Source organism: Lagopus muta, chromosome 1 (assembly GCF_023343835.1).
Source record: "Lagopus muta isolate bLagMut1 chromosome 1, bLagMut1 primary, whole genome shotgun sequence".
Classification (NCBI taxonomy): domain Eukaryota; kingdom Metazoa; phylum Chordata; class Aves; order Galliformes; family Phasianidae; genus Lagopus; species Lagopus muta.
This window is the reverse complement of record NC_064433.1, coordinates 190532459-190555106: the sequence shown is the minus strand read 5'-3', so window position 1 is coordinate 190555106 and position 22648 is coordinate 190532459. Positions and strand designations below refer to the sequence as shown.

The 22648-nt window shown below is 42.5% G+C and overlaps 1 protein-coding gene across 1 annotated transcript in view; it reads right to left on the bottom strand.

Annotated features, from left to right (window-relative positions):
- TENM4 (teneurin transmembrane protein 4) overlaps nucleotides 1–22648 on the bottom strand; it is a 1593907-nt gene that overhangs the window by 151029 nt on the left and 1420230 nt on the right. The window contains exon 21 of the mRNA XM_048933792.1: nucleotides 4157–4258. Coding sequence (XP_048789749.1) covers nucleotides 4157–4258 — 102 coding nt within the window. The remainder of the gene's footprint in view (nucleotides 1–4156; nucleotides 4259–22648) is intronic.

Here is a 22648-nt window from a genome sequence, read left to right as displayed (position 1 = left end):
GACTCTTTCAGTGGGGTATGTTGTTCTTTTCTTTGCCAAAACCAATTATTTTACAGGGAAGACATCCAGCTGTCAACTGCATTCTCTTATGAATGTTTAAAACAAACAGTGCTCTTGAGTTAGAGCACCTCTTTGCTTTGTGTCTACAATACTTGTTTCACTAACTAACCTCAGACCTTTCTTGCGTTCTGACTTCCCTATGCACTGGTGTCTCCTTTGGCAGCACCACTGACCTTAAATTGCTTATCGCTGTTCCTGACTTGCTGCCAGCCTTCATATTTGTCTCGACACAGCCTCTGCTGCAGATCTTAGCTGTACACCAATCACCCCCCTGCTTTGCTGTTGTAATTCTCAGCTTTACAGTTTTCACTTTCTTTGCTCAGACTCCAGAATGCCACGTTGATTCCATTTCCCCGATTTAGCTCAAGTCATACCATCAGCTGCAACTCCAGCCCATGTTTATGACCTCTGCTGGACTCCATTCATCATCTCACACAATGCCTCTTGGCTTTCCAAGCTTTCTGTAACAAAAGTTTTTAAATATAAACTCTGATATTGAGAGGGATCCTCCTGGGCTCCAGCCAGTGATGCTCAAGGGGAGAAAAGGAAGACAACAAGCTCAAGCTGTGGCATGGTGGATTCCAGAATTTTAACTGCATAATCTGAGTTAACTTTGAAGAAAGTCAGGCAGAGGAGGGTGGGATGAACGGCAAGATTTAGAGCTGGCTCCCCGTGAAAGAAGGCATCAGGGACCAACCCCAGCCTCCACAGCCTCTGCTTTGGTAACTGCTATTCTCCAGGCTTCCTTCGGCTCCTCTCTGAAGATCTTTGCTTCCTTTTCCTTTCTCTGCAGTTGCCACCTTTGCCTTGTCTTGTCCTCTATTCTGATTTGTCCATGGAAGCCCTCAGAAGCAACACCTTCCTGTCCACTGTCCCTTGAAATTCTGTTCTCAACAATTGCTTTCAGTGAAATTCACCTGAAAGGACATACTCAATTCAGATTTCTCTCCTTCACTGTTGCACATCATCCTCTTGTGAGAGCAGCAGGGCTTCTCATCTGCCCCTCACGAAAGCAATCAATGAACATTTTTATGCAGGATGAATATGAGAGGAATAGTCCCATCTACAGCTTAATTCCTCTTTGTTGGGCATGTGATGAATTCAACATGCTTCTTTTGCTTTGCTCCTGGCTCTGAGTATGTGCAGGAAGAGCTATGAACATGGTTAAGGGAAACACTCCTCTCTTCCCTTACTACCTCTTCCCATAGCAGCTGTGTAATGGCCATCCATGTTGTTTTCATTTATCATTATAGACAAGTCTGAGTCTTACAGAATTACAGTGCACTCTGTACAATGCAAAGCATTATCAGCTCTGACTGTTAAACTGGTTTGAAACGCAGTGAATTATAATAAAAGAAATGTAGAAGAGAAAGGAATTTGACAACTGTTATTACCAAGGAGCACTCTGTTCACTTTAAAGAAAGCACACTGCAGTGGTGTGCATCACTTGCAAGGAGAATACAAGGCAATATAATATACAGTATAAGAAATAAGTTGTTTAAGATACACTGTGTTATAGATATGCTTCACAGCAAACTCACTCAGTAATTTCACTTTTCAGCTAGGCTGATGGAATTTTTTCCCCCTCCTATCTCAAATTTCAAATGCTCAGTAATGGAGCCTGCTCTTTCAAGGCACTGGAGGAGGATCCTTAGCAGCTCTTTGCCACGAGAAGAAAGAATAATTGCCTTTAACCCGTGAAAAGGACTTACATACAGCTGATCACTCAGTACGAGATCAAATAAATTGCTGGCCATCTTTAATGAGACTGGAGAATACCTTCAGCATAAGCTGGAAAGTGCTGTGCCAATGTTAAGGCAATGGGAAGAACAAGAGCTCCTTTGTAGCATGCCATAATGAATAAAGACAAAGAAGGTTTCTGGATTTCTTTCCACTGCTACTTGCATAATTCTTTTCCACGCATAAAAACATATAATTAAATTGATCGCTCTGATTCCATTCCAACAAATTTCTAAGATGCCCAAATCACAGTAATTCTCTAGTGTGGAAGCAACAGCCCAAATGCACACCACTTCAGCATCATAGAGCAAGATTATTCATTTATTTGTTTTACTCTGCAGACAGTGTTAAAAACACCTTCTTTATGTTCAAGGAGGCCTTCAAAAGGCCCATGAAAACATCACTGGTGATTTGCTCTCATTTATGTTGTTTAAAATAATTAGTTAAAGATACAGTTGTTTTCCAATTATGTAATTGGTTAATAATGTAATTATACATATTTCTGTTTCAAAGTTTCACACTGATTTGGGAGGTGAATTGCAAGGTTGAATGGGAACAAAGGAGCCCAAGAAATCTGTGACCTAGAAATCCTGGCTTGGGCAGAGAACTTAAGAATTATTGTTCTGTCCAGAAACTGACACACAGCTGCAGACAAATCCTGTAGCAGTCTTGCATATGCTGCAGTTGCTGTCCTTGAAGGGATGTTTAGGTCAAAAGCAGCATTTTCTATTTCCTTGAAAACCAAAAGTTATCCAATGTTGGGAGCCTCGTATATTAAGTTCATGGCAAGCTCTCATTGAAAAAGCCTTGAGGGTGAGAATGCACATGCAAATTCCATTTTGACTCTCCAAGTATTTGTCTGTCTTCATAAAGGTAGACAGCAACCTGTGATAGGAGCCCAGCTCAATCAGGCGTGTTCATATCAGCCAGAGTAAGCAACCATGTGAAATGGGAGACGCTCATGTGGCCACTTGGAGTCCCGGGAAACCAGGAAAGGAGGAAAGCTCCCCTGATTCTGACTAAACATTCACATATTCTGCCTGACAATGAAGGAGCTTTTCATCCTGCCCTGACTCTGCAGGGAGCTCTCAGGGAACAAACCCCGAACTTCTGCCCCTAGCTGAAGTCAGGAGGCGCGAGAGATGGCAAAACTCCTTTTGTCTCCAGCTGCATGGACTTACAAAGGAGCTCGGAAATGCAAACCAAGCCCAACCTGAGTCAGCAAGAAGTCTGACACCAGAGCTCTTGGGGATGCAGGCAGCCACATCCATCTTTCTGGGCTGCGACCTCCAACACTCCACCGGGTTCAGCCGGGGCCCAGCCTGCGGGGCTGCATTAGGCCTTATCTCCTGGCTGGGCTGCAGGGACGTGGCTCCCAGCCTCACACAGGCACAGCAGACCTCAGTGGGAGTGGGAGCGGACGTGGGGTTGGGCAGAGTTTAGATTTCTCTCTTGGGAAGGAGCCCAGCCTGCTTCCCAGACAAAGCAATGGGCTGGGGTGAAGGCCTGACCTGCTGCCTTAGCACAGCTCCTTGTGTGGGCATTGACTTTTTGCAATATCCCCCATACACTAAATTATAAATCTGCACTGTGTCTGTTCAATTCTTCCAGCCCAAAAAAACAGACCTTGAAAAGACTGAAGCACAGCATTCTGGTATTTTCCACGTGTGACGTTTAGATTTCTCTGTCTGTAACATGTTCTCACTGAAAGTGATTCAGTTTGTTTTTTAAATGTTTAACTAACCTAAAAATTTCAGGTCAAGTGAAAATCCTTCCAAAACGATTTATTAAAAAATACTTTTCACTTGAGAAGAAAAATGTATTGTACTGTTTGCTGGGTAAGCCTCCTTCCCAAGGCATCCCAGTATTTCCACTTTTGACTAACACACCCAGCCCTGCTTCCCACTGCTCTGCTTCCTCCCTTGCTCCCTGCAGCCATCAGACATAGCTGAGGCTATTCTGCAAGCACTGCAACAATGAAAAATGTACTGACCTAGTCTACAATCAGTGTCTTAAAACAAAGTATTAAAATGGTGCACCATAGAGTGATGGAGAAGTCTGCCAAATAAGCAGCAACACCACATTTTTAAGTCATGTTTTCTAAAGTAATTCCCAAAGGGAAAATTCCTCTTGTGACATTTTGCCTGTCCATGCACAGACAGGGGGTCACGTTGTTGCTAAGGCCACAGCAATCACGACAAGTAACAAAACAAAATCACAGATCTGACCTGGCTCCTGCAGCAGCCCCAGGCTTGGTAATGTGCAATTGGCAAAGTGCATAGGCATGAAGGTAACTTTGACAAAGAAAAAAACAACAGAAGGAGAGGAGTGAAGAGTTAATCAAAGAAATTCCTACCTCTACCACAGTCAGGGCCCAGAAAGCCAAGAAAGCAATGGCAAGTCCCAGACACGCAGTCTCCATTCCCGTAGCAATTACTGGGACAATTATCCACTGATTCTGAAAAGAAACAAAAGTTAGATTAGGCAAGAAAACACCACTGAGTTTGGGATGGTTCTGGATGACAGGACAGCTGAAACCTGTAAACAACCATTGCAGCTGGGAATAGAAGCATCAGCCTTGAGCTCCTGTAATGGGAGCTCATCCATTCATAGCAGTGGATGGTTCAACATCTCACATCAGTGCATAGGGACTGCAAACTGCGACCACAGCCACTCAGCACCCACCAAGTGTTTTCCTCACTTAGGACCTGAGAACTTTTCACCCTGCTTATTTTTCTGACCATTTTCCCTTGCTGAATGTACTCGAGAGAAACAACAGACACAGTTCTCCCTGCAGAACATGCATTTTTGGTCTGATATTGTTGAGCGGAGAAAGTGAAATGGGGCATTTATTTGCACCCAACACAGATGATTTATGATAGACATATTCCCCTATGAAGTTCACTGGTGGCAGCCACTTGGTTCATCCTGTCTGCTTGCTGTTGATGGATTATTTCCACAGTATTATACAAACAGACTGAAGTGCTGGGGCTAACATTCTATCTCAGTGGAACACGAATGGCATTGCTTCACTCTTTCTTCTGTTTCTAGTTAGCATCTTAAATTCCCTGACTTTAGAAAAACAGTGGCTATTCATCTTCCATGGAAAGTTAACAGGTAAGCAAAATGATATCTAGCACTTTTATTTTATTGTGAGGACAGTTTAGGGCTAAATTTATATTTGGGCTAAAACTTATCTTTCTTTAAAGAAAAACAAAGACATCTTTTGGTAAACATCACTTTTCAAAAAGAATGAAAATCATTTTCTTGACTGTAAGCAAGCACTGAGTAAATGCGATAGGGCCTTGGAAAGGTGATGGAACGCTGTAGTTCATTCCATACTATTATTTCACATTTTCTCTGGGGGAGATGCATATCTGATTAAAACTGGATTCAGTTATACAGGAGGGACAGCAGCGGTGCATCTATCATGGAGCAGGGTGGAAATCTTGGCTATGTGAGTAATGACTGCAGTTTCCTAGTGCACTTCATGAGGTTTTGTGGTAGCAAAGATATTTGTGAACTTCCTTTGGGTGTAAGTGAAAAGAAACAGCTGCAATAGAGATGTGCAGATTAGTTTCTAATTGGGAATGAAAGGAGGGTTGTTTCTGAACGGGTGTTCTCTGAACAACACGGCTTTCTGAGGGACATTTTAAAGGACGTACTATAATTTAATCATTCACAAAAGGCAACAGCAGGCTTAAATAATGAAAACTGCTTCAAGCACTTGTGCTTTAAGTCTTGGCAGAAGACTTTGCACAAGCAGACACCTCCATGCAGCATGGCAGGCTTGAGAAAGTGCCACCAGTTTTCTAGCACTTTGGTTAAGCTCATATTTGCTGTGTACAGAAACACAATCCCAGCATGTACCAACATGTTGGGATTGATCTGCCACCTTTATCCCAGTCGCAGAGCAGCTGCTGCATTTCTTACAGTAAACAAATAGCAGCTCCAAACCTGTGCGTTTTTACAGATAGTGAAAGTGTAGATAGTCAAGTGCACCATCTCTCACTTAGCAGCAGGTATAGACACAAATTAAAAGATGACATAAGCCTGTACATGTATGATCTTCAGAACTTTGTGATGCTTTAATTTCACTGCTGAAAACTAAATGTGATTTTGCTTTAGGCCTTTTTTCTTTTTAAAGCCTTTTTGTCTGTTTCTCAAGAACTGTATCCAGAAATGTAGAAAGCAAAATTACCTACTGATGCACACACACACGTTTATACAAGTAGGGAACATACAGACTGTGAGCACTGCAGAGCAACACAATGAGATGGGCAAGCAGATTTAATAGCTGTGGCTGAAAGACCTGATCGTTTTCTCCCACCATGTGAACTGTTTTTTCCTGCCTGAAAACTGGGAACATGAGCAGGACTGTGTTATTCTGCATTTGTGCAGCACTTAGCTGGGGAAACCTCACCATCACGCTGTCATTCTGGGCTGCCGACTGAAAGCTGTAGGAACAGCACAGTGAGGTTACATGTGCCTGACCTCTGAAGTCAGTGGGGATACCTGTGTCAGTGCTTGATGCAGGACAGACTCCCCGTGTCATGACAACACCTATGGTATATTGAAAACTCCAGTTTTTTTCAAGCTCTTGCTTTAAAGGATTAAACTGAGACCTTGAAAAGAAGCGAAATATCTACAAAACTTTCTTGGTGTATGTACGTAAAATAGTAATATTTATGCAAAATAATATAAAAAACCAAAGAAACATCTGAAAAGTAAAGCAGCATCTAACATGGCAGCTGTTCCATTGGCTGAAGGGTAATCTTTGTCACTGGAAATAATACTTTCCATTTTACTGCATTTCCATTGTGGTTCAGCTAATGTACTTGATGAACTTGTGATGCCTACAGTAGGACATGACTGGAAAGACTCAGAATACCAAGCATATGTCTACTGTAGGGTAAATCCAACAACCCATTCAACAGACTAGCTATGTATAATGGGATCTTAAAGCTCAGAGTTATCAAAGAGATGTTGTCTATTTAGCTAACTATATTTTCCTGACTCTTAGGGTGAATCCATTCAATGAACTTCACTCCAGTTGTGGTCCTCCTTCCGTGACAAGTTCAGACCTAGATTTTGTTATCATAGACATCAAGATTTGGTCAGATTCCATCCACAGAGACCAACACTAATGCTTTACAAAAGTTATTCACAAACATTTAGTGGTTCATCTACAGCTCTGGCATTTAACTTTGAAAGACTGCATGCTATGCGCACATATCACCTCTCACTGACTCCTCAACCCTCGATTTCCCAGGCTGTTCTCTGCAAGTATGCCCTAATTGCACCATGCCATACTGTGACCCACCGAAAAGGAATAAAGACAGGTGAAAGAAACCCACTGTAACTTCTTCACTGAAGCACCCTGGTAACTTTTAATCATGCCTTGACCACCGTACACTATTAATTGTAGAATCATAGAATCATAAAGGTTGGAAAAGATCACGAAGATCATCAAGTCCAACTGTCAACTCATCATGATATGACAGAGAGGCTCTTAAAAACCCTTCCTCCTACTTCTCCACTGTCTCCAGGCATTTTGGTAGCATTTCCAGTAAACTCTAATTTTGTGTACACCCACTTTGCCCTGGAATAACCTGACAGACAGGGACAAAATGAACTAAAGAGGAAAAGAAATTCTCCCCATCCCATGGCTGGAGCACTTTCTTAGCAGCTAAGAATACTAGCTTGCCTGGTGTGACTCAGGGCAATTAAGGTCATTGTACACTCTCAGAAGTTCTTCACTTCTGAGAATAAACTGAAAAAAGCGATGAAGATGCATGCAGTATATTCTTGTACCAAAGCTGATACAGCACCTTGTAAGGTATTGCCAGAAATGAAGTGTTAAATGAATGTGCCTTTTTCTCACTGACTGCAGAACAAATGAGAGCAAACACGGCTTATGAGCAATAAGTCTGTAAAATCCTGAGCATGCTTCTATTTATATTCTTAGATATGATCACACGTTGGAGTTTCTTTTCACTTTGAACACTGCAGGCATTAGTAAATCATGGCCACTAAAGATCTGATAAAAACCTCTGTCTTCAGACCAAGACTGAATTTAGTCTTAGATGGAGAGCTGCCTTGCTTTTCTGGCCCTTCTGATGTGTACATGCACATAAACGCATGCACATACACTGTTCCAATACCTCACTTTCAAATGAAATGGGATGTTATAGGTGATTTAGCAATAAGTCTAGGGAACTGAGTTGGGGGAACCCTAGAAAGCATAAAAAGGCACACGGACAAAGTTAGGTATTTGGTGCAGATGCAAGGATTTAGCTAAGATGTTATTTAATGGGGCACAGATGATAGATGAGATGAAACTTAAATTCCAGGGAGCCCTAAGTTAGAGGCACAAAGCTACTATCTGGAAGAATGTCTTCTAAGTACAAGCACAGTTAGCATAGCTACTAATGAATATCAGTGAAAAACTACCAATCATTAATTAAGCCCAGTAATGGCCAACCTCTAGTTTCCATTCTACATCTTACTCTGTAAGCTTTTACAAGTAATTATCTTGATATTTTCCAATCCATACAAAACTCCATGTGGCATTTTACAAATGGCACCATGGGAATTGCTTCAGAGAATCATGACAATGATTTGTTTTGTTTTTAGGAGTTAAAGTTCACTGTGAGACCATGACAATCCTTTCTTAGAAGGAGATATATGTTCTCTGTTTTCAGTCTGACTCCCACAGCTTTCTCTTGTGTTCCAAATCTCTGAAATAATCTGATTGTCACCAGCTGGGAAGGGCAAAGATTATAAATTGGAAGGTCAAACACGCATGATGTTTTCACATGATTGTGCTATAATGTCCAAATAGAAGTTTGAAAATGCAGCTTCCTTGCCATCTTCCAACAACAAACAGCAGGAGGAGCAAACCTCCTGGAAGCAAACAACTCACGCCGGGGATAAATGAGCAAAACTCAAGGCGGTGTGGCTTCAGATGGAGACTGCAGAAGCTTGCGTATGGAAGTAATTGTCCTGCCAGCTTCTAAATCTAATTAGCAACTGAAAAAACAAGTCATATCCTGAATAAATACTGTAAACATGCAGATCTCTGCTGAGAGAAGCAGTGAGTAACTGAGTATAATAATGAGACATGGTACTTGCAGACTCACACTGTCTCGTTCTGGAGAACAGTCTTGTCTGAGGTACACAAGTATCCCTTACCCCCGTCCAGCCCACCTCACTTCAGAGAAGTAAGATGTAGAAAAGTGTTGCCAGGTTAATAGAAATGAGAGATGGAAGGGGTGACAGCAGACAGGGAGGGCACTGTCCTGCTCTGCTCTGCCCTTGTGAGGCCCCATTTGGAGTAATACATCCCCTGGCAGGGGCTCCAAGCACAAGAAGGATGGGGTGCTGTTGGAACGGGTCCAGAAGAGGCCTCAGAGATGCTCAGAGAGTTGGAGCACCTCTCATATGAAGAAAGGTTGAGGGAACTGGGCTTGTTTACCTTGGGGAAGAGGAGGCTCCAGGGAGACCTCATGGCGGCACTCCAGTACTAGGTTGCTTATAAACAAGAGGGGGAGTGATTTTTTACATTGTCTGATAGTGACAGGACAAGGGGGAATGGGTTTAAACCAGAAGAGGGGAAATTTAGGTTAGATGTTAGGTAGAAATTCTTTACTCAAAGGATGGTGAGGCCCTGGCACTGCTGCCCAGAGAACTGTGGGTGCCCCATCCCTGGAGGTGCCCAAGACCAGGCTGGATGGGGCCCCGGGCAGCCGGAGCTGGTGGGGGGCAACCAGCCCATGGCAGGGACTGAAACTGGGTTGGTTTTAAGGTCCCTTTCAACCTAAGATATTCTATGAGTCTGTGATTCAATGGTTTGGTAAGTGTGAAACAGATTTCTCCAAGCAAAGTAAAGTAAAGTAAAGTAAAGTACTTCTGAAGTACTCTTCAAGGAGCTTCAGTTATCAAAGAGGAAACCAGATCATTGTCTGGAGCAAACCAGCATGTACCACACTGTCTTACAGCTGCTGATGACTCTTTGGGATATTTGCTGCTTTCTCTGGGGATATTTTTTTGGGATGAGTAATCTCACAGCTGGTAGATCTTAAGGTAAACTTGGCTGAAATATTTACCTCATTGCTTGCTACCCCAGTACAGTCACCACTTACCCTCTGAGAAGCTATAAACTGGCACGATGCTGCCCATACCCACAATTAGATTTCACATTATACTATCTGTCACTGAACAATATCAGAGAGCTCAGTGGGAAATTGCTAATTGTTACCATTCCCATGTTTTCAGGCTGGTAATCACAAATACACCACGTGCTTGATACGACAGACTCGTGGCAGTGACAGAGCTCCCAGGATAATGGTCTGGCTTACCATTACCTGCATGAATTAATGGGATCCATGTGAAATACAGTAAACATATTAAGAAGATAGACAAATGATTGGCCTCTTGATGGACTTCTCTTTTAGATGCTTACCATGCTTGCCAGGCAGTGGCACAGGCACTTTAACGGACACCCGCCTTATTTATTTACTATGCAAGACCCAACTTAATAGCTTGTTTCTGTATCTTTGGGCCAGAGGCCAAGGCAGATGTTTGCCTGACACCGAATCCTATTAGAGGTTGCAGTAACACAATTGTGTGTTAAAGCTAAATATTTTATAGCCTACGCTTGCCACCAAGCATCATCATTCCCTAGACATTTAGAGGCAGCTATCTATTGGCAAAGAAAAAATAGTTATCTGGCTGGCAATTGAAGACAGTAGCTTTCTTGGGAGTCAATAAGCACCAGGACAGCTTTCTACAAACTGATTAAATGCCATTCAGTGTGGTGTGGTTGCATGAATTCAAACATAACCACTTCCTTTGATAGCCTCAAGAAGCTGATCTGAGACTGGCACCATTTGGTGGCAAAAACGTGGAGGAATAGCACTACAGTAGAGAAATTGTACTTTAATGAATCAGTGTTAATAGCAGTCTCTGGAATTTATGCATTATTCAAGCTTTTGGCCTCTTCTGTGAGTAGTCTACTCTACCTCTGCATGAGAAATTGCCTCAAAATCTTTTGGTGACAACATAAATGAAGCTGCAGGGCCTGAAGAAGTTGCCATATCTACAAAATAAAAGCCTTTCCTTATAACCTTCCACCCTTACAGAGATGCATTAATTTTAAAAAAAGTAAGTAAATAAAAAAAACCCTACTTTTGGACAAATATTTAGAGAATTGTTGACTGTATCAAATAAATATATACAGAAAGTAAGAGTTCCTGACTGTCCACTGGTCTATTCTTTGTCTTGTCATGTTCCCCCAGCTAAGGAAGATGCGTTGCAATGCAGGTGGAGCAGGGCAGCAGGTAATCAGACCTTGGCTCCTATCTAACCTTGAAATCCCCTATGAGAGCTTCAGCAGTGCAAAGGGGCCACGATGAGAGCACAGCATCACACTGCAATGAATTACATCTCATGGGAGGGCGAAGGACTCTGCATCACTTCACCTTACTCTGTGCTGCTGCACCAGCTCAGCTTTAGCAAGACACGAGCTATTTTTCTTAGACCCAGTGCTTGTCCAGGATAAAACTGTCACCTGCAAGCTCATTGCAGTCATGTCTCTCCTTCACAAAAATACCCCCTGTCACTGCCCTGACTGTATTAGCAGTAATTTGAATAGGAAGTCAGGCAGTATAACATTAAAGGCAAAGAAGATTCTGAAGCGCTGTGAACACAAGCTAGCATTTAATTTACTTCCCAGTTGCAGAGCTTGCAGCCTTGTTTATTTTTCAAAGAAATGATGCTACTCGATTGGATTTCACTGCAGGGTAGGTAGGATTCTAAGCCCAGAGAACTGTCACCTGCTCTTGTAATCGTGATAACAATGCCAAGAGAGACGTGGAGGTGAGAGGTGATAAAACACGCTTCAGATATCTGAAACATCAGCCTTGACATTTTGAGCCAAATAAAAAAATAAAGAAGAAAAAAATAAGGCTCTGAAAACAAAGAAAATGTGAAAATGCTGGGTCCAGTGCGCTCTTGATCCACCTCTTCCTTTCTGAGAAGAAATGTGCAAGGACTGACTCCTTCTTATGGCGCATTCTCACCTGCTGAGATTTCGATTTTTTTGCTTCATTTGTGTTTTATAGGGCTTTTATATTTCTAGCTCAAGTGATCCACACCTGGCAGCCAGGGATGTGATAGTCTTGACAGCATCATGGAAACTCACTCATTATTTTTGAGTGCTCTTTCACAGTTTCCTCTTCTGTAGGGCGCCTAGTGCGATGCTGATACTGCTAATGCCACTTGATGTTGTGCCAGGTTTTGACTATTTTTTTCTTTTCCTGAAGGCTGGGAGGTCTGTTTTAATTAAAGATCCATGCAGACAACCCTGTTTTGCTCTCATATCCCTATGGAACTCTAACCTTCAGATGGAGGTATCAGGATGCTAAATCAGGAGAAGGGCAACAGGCAGGCAGTCCTTTTACTCAGCTCCTTAAGTCAATCCAGGCTTTGGAAAGTCAGAGTGAAGTACAATAATCACAGTATCCAATAGCACGTTATTTTCCCTCTATCACTTAAAAAAAAAAAAAAAAAAAAAAGCCACTTCCAACAGCAGATACCATACATCTCCATCAGAGCACAGTGTAAACCACACCAGCAGTGCCTCTGGAGTCTGGGCTGTTTTAAAAGGTGATGGTGAAGCACTAAAAGTTTGGCATTCAGCATCACTTTGAGTCATTTACTGAAACCATCAAGATCTGCTGACTGCCAAATTTGACAGTACATCATGAGAGTACAATTTCCCTTGAGATGTCTGTACTTCTGTTTCTGTGGCCTGGCTTGAGACATCCATCCAGGTACTCCAATGGCCCCTCCACAATAACATCAGTCCTTCTCACACTATTTCAAGCACATTCAACTCCAAACCCAGCTGTAAGTACTACAATAACAGCTTTGCGTGGACTATTTTTGAACTTCTGTTCTGCAGAAAGTGGGACCAAGTGGGAATAGTGTGGGGAGTAAATAATGAGCTGAACAAGCCTGCTTGCTTCAGAAGCCTATACCACATTTGGTCTGAATTTGGTTTCCCCTTGGAGAGAGAACTTTATCTCACTGGTTCATTCCTTTCTCTTACTGCTTCCTTTTTAAGAAATCTTTCCAGTGCAGAATGCATTACAATATAAAGCTATCAGATGGTTGAAAGCATAAGGTGTAATGGGATTTCAAAAACACTTGGGCATCACTCTATGTATACTACCATTTGAGTTAATGGTAAAATATCCTATGACTTCACTGGGATCAGAATAAAGGAACCTTTTAAAAAAGCCTGCTAATGTATTTCTGCAGTTTGTAGCGATATACAGAGATCAGTTTTCTTCCCTGAGAATGTGAGCAATGCTGAAAGCACGAAAGGAGCAATGAAATAAAGTTCTTACAGAATTGCCTATTGACTATCTTAAAAAACCCTTTCTCTTTAAGTCACCTGAAATGTGTCACAGGTTAGAAGTTAGTTGGGGAAAAATGTCAATGGATGATTTTAAAGAAACTGGCCCTTGGACTCAAGCTGTCATCTTCCTCCTTCTAAGATGCACCTTAGAAGAATGGTAACTTCAGTGCCTACACATACGACAAGGCTGCGGAGATCTAGAAACAACCTTGTGAAAGTTCCTTTTCTTCCTCGCTTTTCTTCTTTGCAGCTGGAATATTTTTAAACCCGAATTTCACTCCAGTAAAACTCTCATATCCCCAGTTTGCCCAAGGGAATGCAAGGAAATTTTTTTTTTTTTTTTTTGTTCCTTCCTACTCTCATAAATTGTTACAAATGAATACAGGAAACAACAATTATTCAGCCTTCAGGGTTATACTTCTGGAGCTGCACTAGCAAGCTGGAAGTTACTTTGCATTCAGTACATTAGAATTTCTGCTATTGCAGCTTGGGGCAAGGCTAAAGCTGGCCTTGAGTTTAATTTTAAACGATGTTGTATGTTGGTGTACTGTAGGGAAAAGACTGCAAACCAGTCTTGTATACACACAAAAAGGACCTCAAACATGGAAACATTTGGTCGAAACAGGTGCCCCAAAACCCTGGCAATATTATGATTTTGAGTGCACTGAAGACTAAGTTTCGTTTCATACGAAGTCCTTAGCAAATGCATCCATCCTGAAAAACAGGGATGCACTAGGTAGAGTGGCTGAGATGCAAGGTTGAGGCGTGCTACAGACAGGTGCTATAGGCACACCTTCAAGTGTGATGCCCAATGCTACAGAAGGGCTTGAGTGCCTTTTGTCAGATCAATCCCATAACCAAGAATCATAGAATCATTAAGGTTGGGAAAGACCACAAAGCTCATCTAGTCCAACCATCAACCTACCTCCACCATGCCCACGGACTGTGTCCCTCAGTGTCACTTCTCCACAGTTCCTGAACACCTTCAAGGACAGCGACTCCACTACCTCCCTGGGCAGCCTGTGCCACTATTACCATTCTTTCTGAGAAGAAATTTTTCCTGACATCCAACCTGAACGTCCTCTGACACAATTTAAAGTTGTTACCTCATCATCCTATGACTGTTACTTGGGATAGAGGCCAATCCCCACTTCATCATAGCCTTCTTTCACAAAGTTGTAGAAAATGATAAGGTCTCCTCTGAGCCTCTTCCCAGCTTGGTGTCACCTGTATATTAACTGAGGGTACACTCAATCACTATGTTCAGATCATCAGTAAAGATAATAAACAGGGTCAGCCCCAATACTGACTCCCACAGAGATGCCCTTGATTTCCTGTGGCCATTACAAGCTCGTGCTCAGGTATCTGCCAGAGCAAAAGCAGGGTGCACAGCTCTGTTCCTGCCTGTAGCTGCACAAACCTGCTCGAGGCATACTCCCTCACAGAGCCCCCAGCAATCCTCTGAGCCAGAAATCAGTTTAACCTAATTTATTTAACTCTCTTTCTGAGACTGTTGTAGCACTTAGATAAAGAAAGCAGCCACACATCTAATACACAGAACAGCTGTTATCATTTTAAAAGTCAACATATGCCAGGAGTTACTGCACAGACCATGTCCACGTCCCCCCTGGCCTCTGTGTGAAAAGGGAGATTGGTGACTCCTAAGGTGCCGAGGTTGTTGGCTGCTGTTCTCTCATGTGGTCAATTAAACGTGTGCACAGTTAAATACAGCCTTTGGAAAACGAAGTCTTAAAATAGTCTGCTGGAGCACAGAAAGGGTTCTCGCTTTGTGTGCCAAAAGTGGACGTGTAACTCCCACAACTTATTACTGTGCTTTAGCAGGGAAAGAAAAGTCTGCACAGAGCTGCCCCAGCAGCTCAGGAATATAAGGCAGGGATAAAACAAGCTCTGCTTGCGTTAGCCTGCAGTCTGGGTTACGTGGAAAGAGCTATATACAAAAGTGCAAAAACAAAAAGCATATGCACCGCTTTACACATTTCTCCAGAAACCCTCTGGTACCAGTGTATGTCGTGTCATTAAGGCAGAAATCTGCTGTTCTGAAAAAATGAACCAAAAAAAGGGACAGAAATAACAGAAAGAAAGGAAAAGGCTTTAACTGCAGTATTAAATAAACCATTCCATGACCCTAAAACTGAAGTAATTACCCCAATCAATAAACCTTTTGTACAAGCTCTGTTGGATCAAGAGAACTTGCTGCTTCAAACAGCACGCTGACAGCAAGTGCAAGGCTACCACCAGCCCATCTAAATACACATGTAAGAAAAGCTTTTCAAAATGACCAATCTACTTTTTTGTTTGTTTGTTTTGTTTTTTTTTTTCCTATTGAATCAAAGCACAATCAAAGCCAGGTAAAACTGGATCACTGGAGACATCCAGGCAGCTTACTTCTACTGAAGTGAATGCTTATTGGCACCCAAACCATTTTTACAAACATAGCTCCATCTCTTCTGTACAACAATATAAATCATAGAATTATTGAATCACTGAGGTTGGAAAAGAGCTCCAAGATCATCCAGTCCATCTATGTGTCTGTTTGTCTCTCCTTTTGTCCCATCCAAAATTATCACTTGTAGTCATTCAGCCCTATTGAAAAGGAGCATACCTATACAAACTAAGCCAGAACAAAATAACAAGCAGAAGCTGCAGTGCAATGTTAAATGAATGATTCCATCCCTGCTTTAATTTTAACTTCACACACTAAAAATTTATGCTGCTGGCTTTTTCTTGCAGGGCATCAATGAAGAAATATGCTGTATTAGGAAAGAGCAGTGGTGGAAGATTTCACCGCCAAGTATCTGACCTTTACAGGCTTCTTATTATTTAATTATCTTTGAGATGTGTCCCTAATTTCTCTTTTATTAGAGATGCCCAAAGTCTTGAACAGCAGAATCCTGAAATAATAATTTGGCCTGCCATTAAGGCTTGGGAAACAGGATAATTATGTAAGAATTGTTTTAGACACTTGCAGAGAGGAAAAGGTCACCACAAATAACATCTAGATTTGAAATGAATAGCCTGACTCCAGGTTCCTTGGAAGAGCTGTGGCTCTTCTGCAGGGCAATAAAACTCAGCACTGGGACACACTCCTACTCTGGGCTCCCTGCAGTGGGAAATGAGACTGTTATCAATTTTTTGGGATAGACACACAGATGAAAAGACTTAGGGCACATTAATAAAATTATCAGCTGCTAAAATTTTAAGGGCTGTGTCACCATCATCTAAAACCATCACTACTGTTTTACTGAGAATAGCAAACAAAAACCTCTGAGCGTGGGGATTATAAACTAATGTGAAAGGCTTCCCCACCTCACAGCCCTCCTCCCATGTCCAGATCCATGCTCAGGCTACAAGGTATTTTTTATTAAGCTCTATAAAGATTAGTTTTACGTGTACGATGAAAAAGTAACGTCTCCAATCACACTGCTTCACTTGTTTGGAGAGGGGAACTCCTATAAAGCTCAGAGTTCACTCATTTCCATCTCCCAAGGCAATGTCCTACCTACCAGGCTGGGCTGAGTTTGACTCTGATGGAGTTGTTTTCTGTTTTCTTGCCATCCTTCTGCATGGGCCAACTCTCCTTTCACCAAAGGACCTTGTCCTGTGGCCAAGTGGAAGACTGGCCATAAAATCATAGAATCATTTAAGTTGGAAAAGACTGCTAAGATCATTTAGTCCAATAATCAATCTATCACCACCATGCCCAATAACCGTGTCCATCAGTGCCACATCTCCACAGTTCTTGATAAGCTCCAGGGGTGGTGGCTCCACAACTTCCCTGGGCAAATGGCTTGAAGCTATCTGTGGATAAACCACGGAATCATAGAAATGTAGAATACCCCAAGTTGGAAAGGACCCTTATTGCCTCCTAGCTGAACTGAGTGCATGCTTTCTATGCTACCTGAGACCTACAAACTTTACCAAATTCAGAGAAGTGTAGCAAACGTTTCTAAAGGAGGGCTAAGAAAGAAAGGGACAAACTCTTGAGCTGGGTCTGTTGTAGACAGAACAAAGGGAAATGGCTTCTAAACTAAAAATAGTGAGACTTAGGCTGGATGTAAGGAAAAAGTTTTTTACAATAAGAGTGATGAGGTACTGGAATAGGATGCACAGAATTGGATACCCTCTTCCTGGAGACATTAAAAGTCAGGCTGGACAGGGTTTCAGCACCTAATCAAGCTGTAGGTGTCTCTGTTCATTGCAGGGAAGTCAGACTAGATGGCCTTTAAAGGTCCCTTCCAACTCAAATGACTCTATGATTCTATTAAAAGCTAACTGAAGCCAAAGAGCAGAAAAGAAAGCATCAAACAAGGATGCTGGCAACAAGAGAGTCATCAAAAAAGGCACTGACCATCTCATGGAGCATCTGTCAAGCAAGGGCTTGTAATGGGACACAGAGAGCTGAAGGCAAAAAGCTATTTGCAGAGCATGCAAAGCTCTGCTGTTATGTTGCAGGAGAGAGAGATCAATAACATCAAAAATGAAGTTGTGATTTTCCTCCCTGCCAAGGCTCTCATATGTCACTAATTTTTATTTATTTATTTATTTTTCAGTGCAAAGCAAGCAGAAGGAAAGAGCTTTAAGTCGGGGAAGGCACAAGCTATTAATTGACTGTAGAGGGCTACCACAAAGGCACAGTGTGGAACAGGGGATGGATGGGGCAAGGTGACCATAGCATGCAATGACCATATTCACAAAGTATGTGAGAACAACACCACTGGTAACTGAGCACCTCCACAGAGCAGCTGGAGTTCTATTAACAGGGAAAGAGTCCTGATTTGGCCAACTACTTTGATGGACGTACTCGCAGGACATGTTCAGAAGAGGGTGACAGGGACATAACATCCATTCTTCCTGAAGACCTAACTAGGGGAAAGCATACACCACAGAGGATAGAGGATCACACCCCATGCCTGCACATTCTCCTCAGACTTGCCCAGATGTTAGTGAAGCAAGTGTAAATAAAGTGAATGGCTTTGAGACTTCAGTGGATCATGCCTGGGCATCCGCTCTGAACCGAGAGTTGACAGAGTTTAAGTCAGCATACACATGGGCAGTGAATGTAAGGGAAACAAACCTGAACGGGGTACTTTCAGAGCTGTTCAGGTCCCCTCTCACACAACACCATCCCCTCAGGAGAGGATCCAACGACAAGCTTGTCCATGCCTTGTAATTCCTTCTCTCCTCCCTAAGCTCGGTCCTGCTGTGAACCCACAGGTATCCTTCATGTGTGTGAGCTGTACGAGGGCTGTGATATTTTAGGCTGTAGCAGGAAGGGAGCTTGCCCTTTGATGCGTGTTGTAAAGCGCTGTATGTGCTGGCAGCCCATTATAAATAACACTGCCAACTTGCTTGTGCTTTGATAGAGGAAAGTACTTACAGCAGCTTTCTTACGGATAGTGGAGGGGGCGGGAGGAACAACAAGGCTTATCCTAAACTTAAGCACTGTCTCCTGCAGAAGATAAAAGCGAGACAAAACCTTGCATCCTACCACGGGTGCTGTACATGTGTTCCTGTGCTCGTTGGGTGACACGACGGCAAACAGACGCTCACTTCTCAGACAGCTGGTGCTGCTTCTCCTTTTGATTTCTCTGGGGCTGCATGCAGACAAACCTGAGCTCAGCGGTAACAGCTGCTGGAAGACCTTTTCTCTCCAGTTCCAGAGATGTTTGTGGCCTCTCAGACATTTTTTACTCCCCCCCGAGCAGATTTCGGCCAAATCTCTGTCTCAGATATGCTGATTCCAGCTGATTCCTCAACCCACTATTTTGCTCCACTTGCACCAGATCGTTGGGAATAAATCACCACTATCAGGGAGTGAATCCACAAAGTGCTTTGCAGAGAACTGTTTGTATTAGGAATTTCAGAAAGTGCTTCCAGTGTCATTTACAAAAAGAGTTAATTTATTATTGAGACATTTTGACTGTCCACGATGATACTTGATGATTCTTGAGGCCCCTTCCAACCCGGGCCATTCCGTGATTCTGTCCATTCCTTTATAATGCCTTGCATTGTAATTTGGAGGAATGGACATAAATATGTTATTAAAAGCTAAAAGCTCTCCCTGGATTCACAAGCAATGGCATGTAACAGGCACACATTTTGACATCACATAACTCTGTAGCGATGATGGTTCTGCAGCCTTTTAGAAAACAGGCTCAACTGTCATCTTTTGCCCTTAAAATCAGAGCTAATGTTCCTGAGTGGATTTAGTTATAGCTATATCAGATTCCAAATCGGTATGATGGACAGCCTCACCATTTATGAAATTAAATGTGCGATCAAACTGGGAATACACATGCTTTTCTCCATTTTTCTCTGGTTTTCAGTAGGATAATGGAAGGCCCAATCATTCCAGACCAGCGCTGCACAGTAATTGATATCATCAAGCAGAGCCTGCAGTGATTTCACTGGCTCTGAAGGGTTCGGTCTGTTAGAACAGAGCAGATAAACTTGGAAAATCAGCATCCTTTCTATTCAGCATCGCACTGCTGAAGTGAAAGCTGCTGTCCTTGACTCAGGCGAGTCCTTGCTCGCAGTGGAGGAATGACTGTACAGTCTGGCTTTATGCACTTATCATTCTGATTCTCACTATCAATTCTGTGCTTTCTCCTATTATTCATGATTATTAATTAATGCTTAATGCGTTTTTTCCCAGCAGTTCCATCACCCTCGCAGCATCTCTGGGGAAATGTCACACCTCATGGCATGCAGCTGAAGCGTAAACTTAGGTTGGGTCACAATTAGAACATCAATCAGAGCCCAGGACTTCCAGGCTGCTGGTCTTCTTCTCCCATCACCAGGTCCTTCTTCTTCCTGCATCCCAGCCATACCTTTCAAACACACTCACACTGCAAGCGCTATGGCTGCACAATAATAATGGGAGATTTTTCTATGTGCTCCTGCCACAGAAATCAAACAAAATAGCAGCTTGCCTCTGACAGCCAACACAGCTCTGCATGTTCCTCGTCCCACACAGGTTGAAGGGTTCCCATCAGGTGTGCCTTGATATATTTGTTTGGCACTGCCACTTTACACCCTGGTTCATAAACACGGTGTCAGGTTGTTGTATCCTCTTTACCTTGGCACCAGCAAAAGATCACAATACTACTGTACAGCAGTGTGGATAGACTTAAAACACAGCAGCTTTGTCTTGGCAGACCTCATGAATACACTGGAAAGGCTCTGAAGCAATACAGTGCATTTTCACACAACACCTGTCCTGACTATTTTTAAGCAAGCTGCTGAAATCGAGGTTAAAGCGAAAGGTACTAACCTGCTTAGGATATTAGGCTAATTACGATCACGTAGGATAATAATTTAGGATAATTTACGATAATAATTAGGATAATTTAGGTTAGATGTTAGGAAGAAATTCTTTGCTCAGAGTGATGCCCTGGCACGAATGCAATAGGTGCCCCATCCCTGGAGGTGTCCAAGGCCAGGATGGATGGAGCCCTGGGCAGCCTGAGCTGGTGGGGACAGCCAGTCCATGGCAGGGGTTGGAAGTGGATAGCTTTAAGGTCCCTTCCAAACCAAGACATTCTGTGACTCTACGATTTTTATCATATTTCTATAAATGCTGAACAGATTTGGCCAAATTCTACTGAAGAAGGCCCTTCTTTATCTAATTTTTTACTTATCTCAAAATGAGTGGGTTTTCCTGTAAGCAGCTTTTCCTGTACACAATGGCTTTGTATTACTGTACAGCTACCAAGCAATTCCCATGGCAAGGCTCTCTTTTACTGTACAGCAGGAAAAAAGCCCAACTCCCTTGTGCCAAAAGATAGAATGATTCAAGGGCAACAGGGAATCTATCATGGACTGTTCTGCTTATCACATGGTCACAAAGGTAAACAAAACAATATTGCCTTAAAGACAATCTGACATGCTTTTCACCCACACTGCTCCCCCACTGCTCAAAGACAGGTTAAGGATGTTTTGCCTTTTTTTCCCTGTGTTAGTGCAATGAGGCAGGGAGAGAAGTCTGGCTGGAAGCTCATTTTGCATCGCTTTGAAAACAAACACGTAGTGGCTGAGCTTTAAAAATGTTTTCTTCTGTGAAAGCTTTAGTGATTTCCTAAGCTGGAATTTCAAACTGGAAAAAAAGATCATGCTCAGAAGGATATCTGGACGCTGCTCCAGGCAGAAGGTGGAGAATATAGGCTCAGTTCCCAGCACTGCTGCAGCAAAGTAAATCTGCTAAAGGAAAGTGATGGAGTCACCATCCCTGGAGGTGTTCAAGAACTGTGGAGATGTGGCACTGAGGGACGTGGTCAGTGGGCATGGTGGGGATCAGCTGAGGTCAGACCTGGGGATTTTAGAGGTCTTTCCCAATCTTAATGATTCCGTAATTATAATTGAAAGTAAATCTGTGCTCTACAGAGCACTCTTCAGTTTCATAAACTAATGTGTTACTGTTTCTGGTGTTGCTTAACTGTGAACAGTATAAAACTTGTGAAGTTCCAGCTTTTAAATTTAACACAGCAGTGCTTTCACTTCCGCATTAGGTAAACTTTAGAGTTTAAAGTGAATATTGGGATCTTAATGATGGCTTTAATAAGACCTAAACTTTTAATTAACCTGCCAAGACAAATTACAACCCGTAGCTCTTAGGCAACTATTGCAGACAGCTGAGACTCAACACCAATACTTCTTTGGGGAGAGGGATTAATGACAGCTTTGGACTGAGTCTGCTTTTTTAGCAAAGAAAAAAAAATCCATTAAACAATCACTGTGGCTGGAAGAAAGCTGAGCACGAGTTTTATGGAGCAATCTTTAAATTACAACCAAACAAATCTGGGGATATGAAAAGGTTCAGCGGCGAGTCAGATTTAAAATTTAATACTACTGACTCAGAAACAGGTTGTGCTGTTTATGGAGTGAAGTAAGAACACGTGGTGTGCACAAGCACACAAGCAGCCTGCAGGCAGCATCCTTCCTGCAATGGACAACAGCTCATCAGGGGACTTATTGCCAGAGCAGCCCAGAAAACTGTTAATCTGTACTTCTTAAGAAATCGGAGATTTCTTCTGTAAGCAAGGAGAAATAGAGATTCCCGGTGTTGTGGTTCCTATGAGCAAAGCCATGCAGTGCTGTTTGCTGGGTTTAACCTCAGTGCTCTGCCTGAGCTCCTACTGCAGTGATTTGGACAGTGCTTAAAGGCAGGGCTGTCAGCAAAACTGCTGCACAGTGCCACTCTGTGCTCTTCAGTCATCCCTCTACCTCTGCTCCAGGAAGAATAAATTAAAAAAAAAAAAAAAAAAAGCTAAATAAAAAAATAAGATCAAAGGAAAAGTGAAGCAGGGAATTTCAAGCTTGTAATCCAACGCTGGCACCGGGTGGAATCTCGTTCCGGATATAGTTATTAAAAAGGCATACAAAATGCTTACATGCTATTTAGGG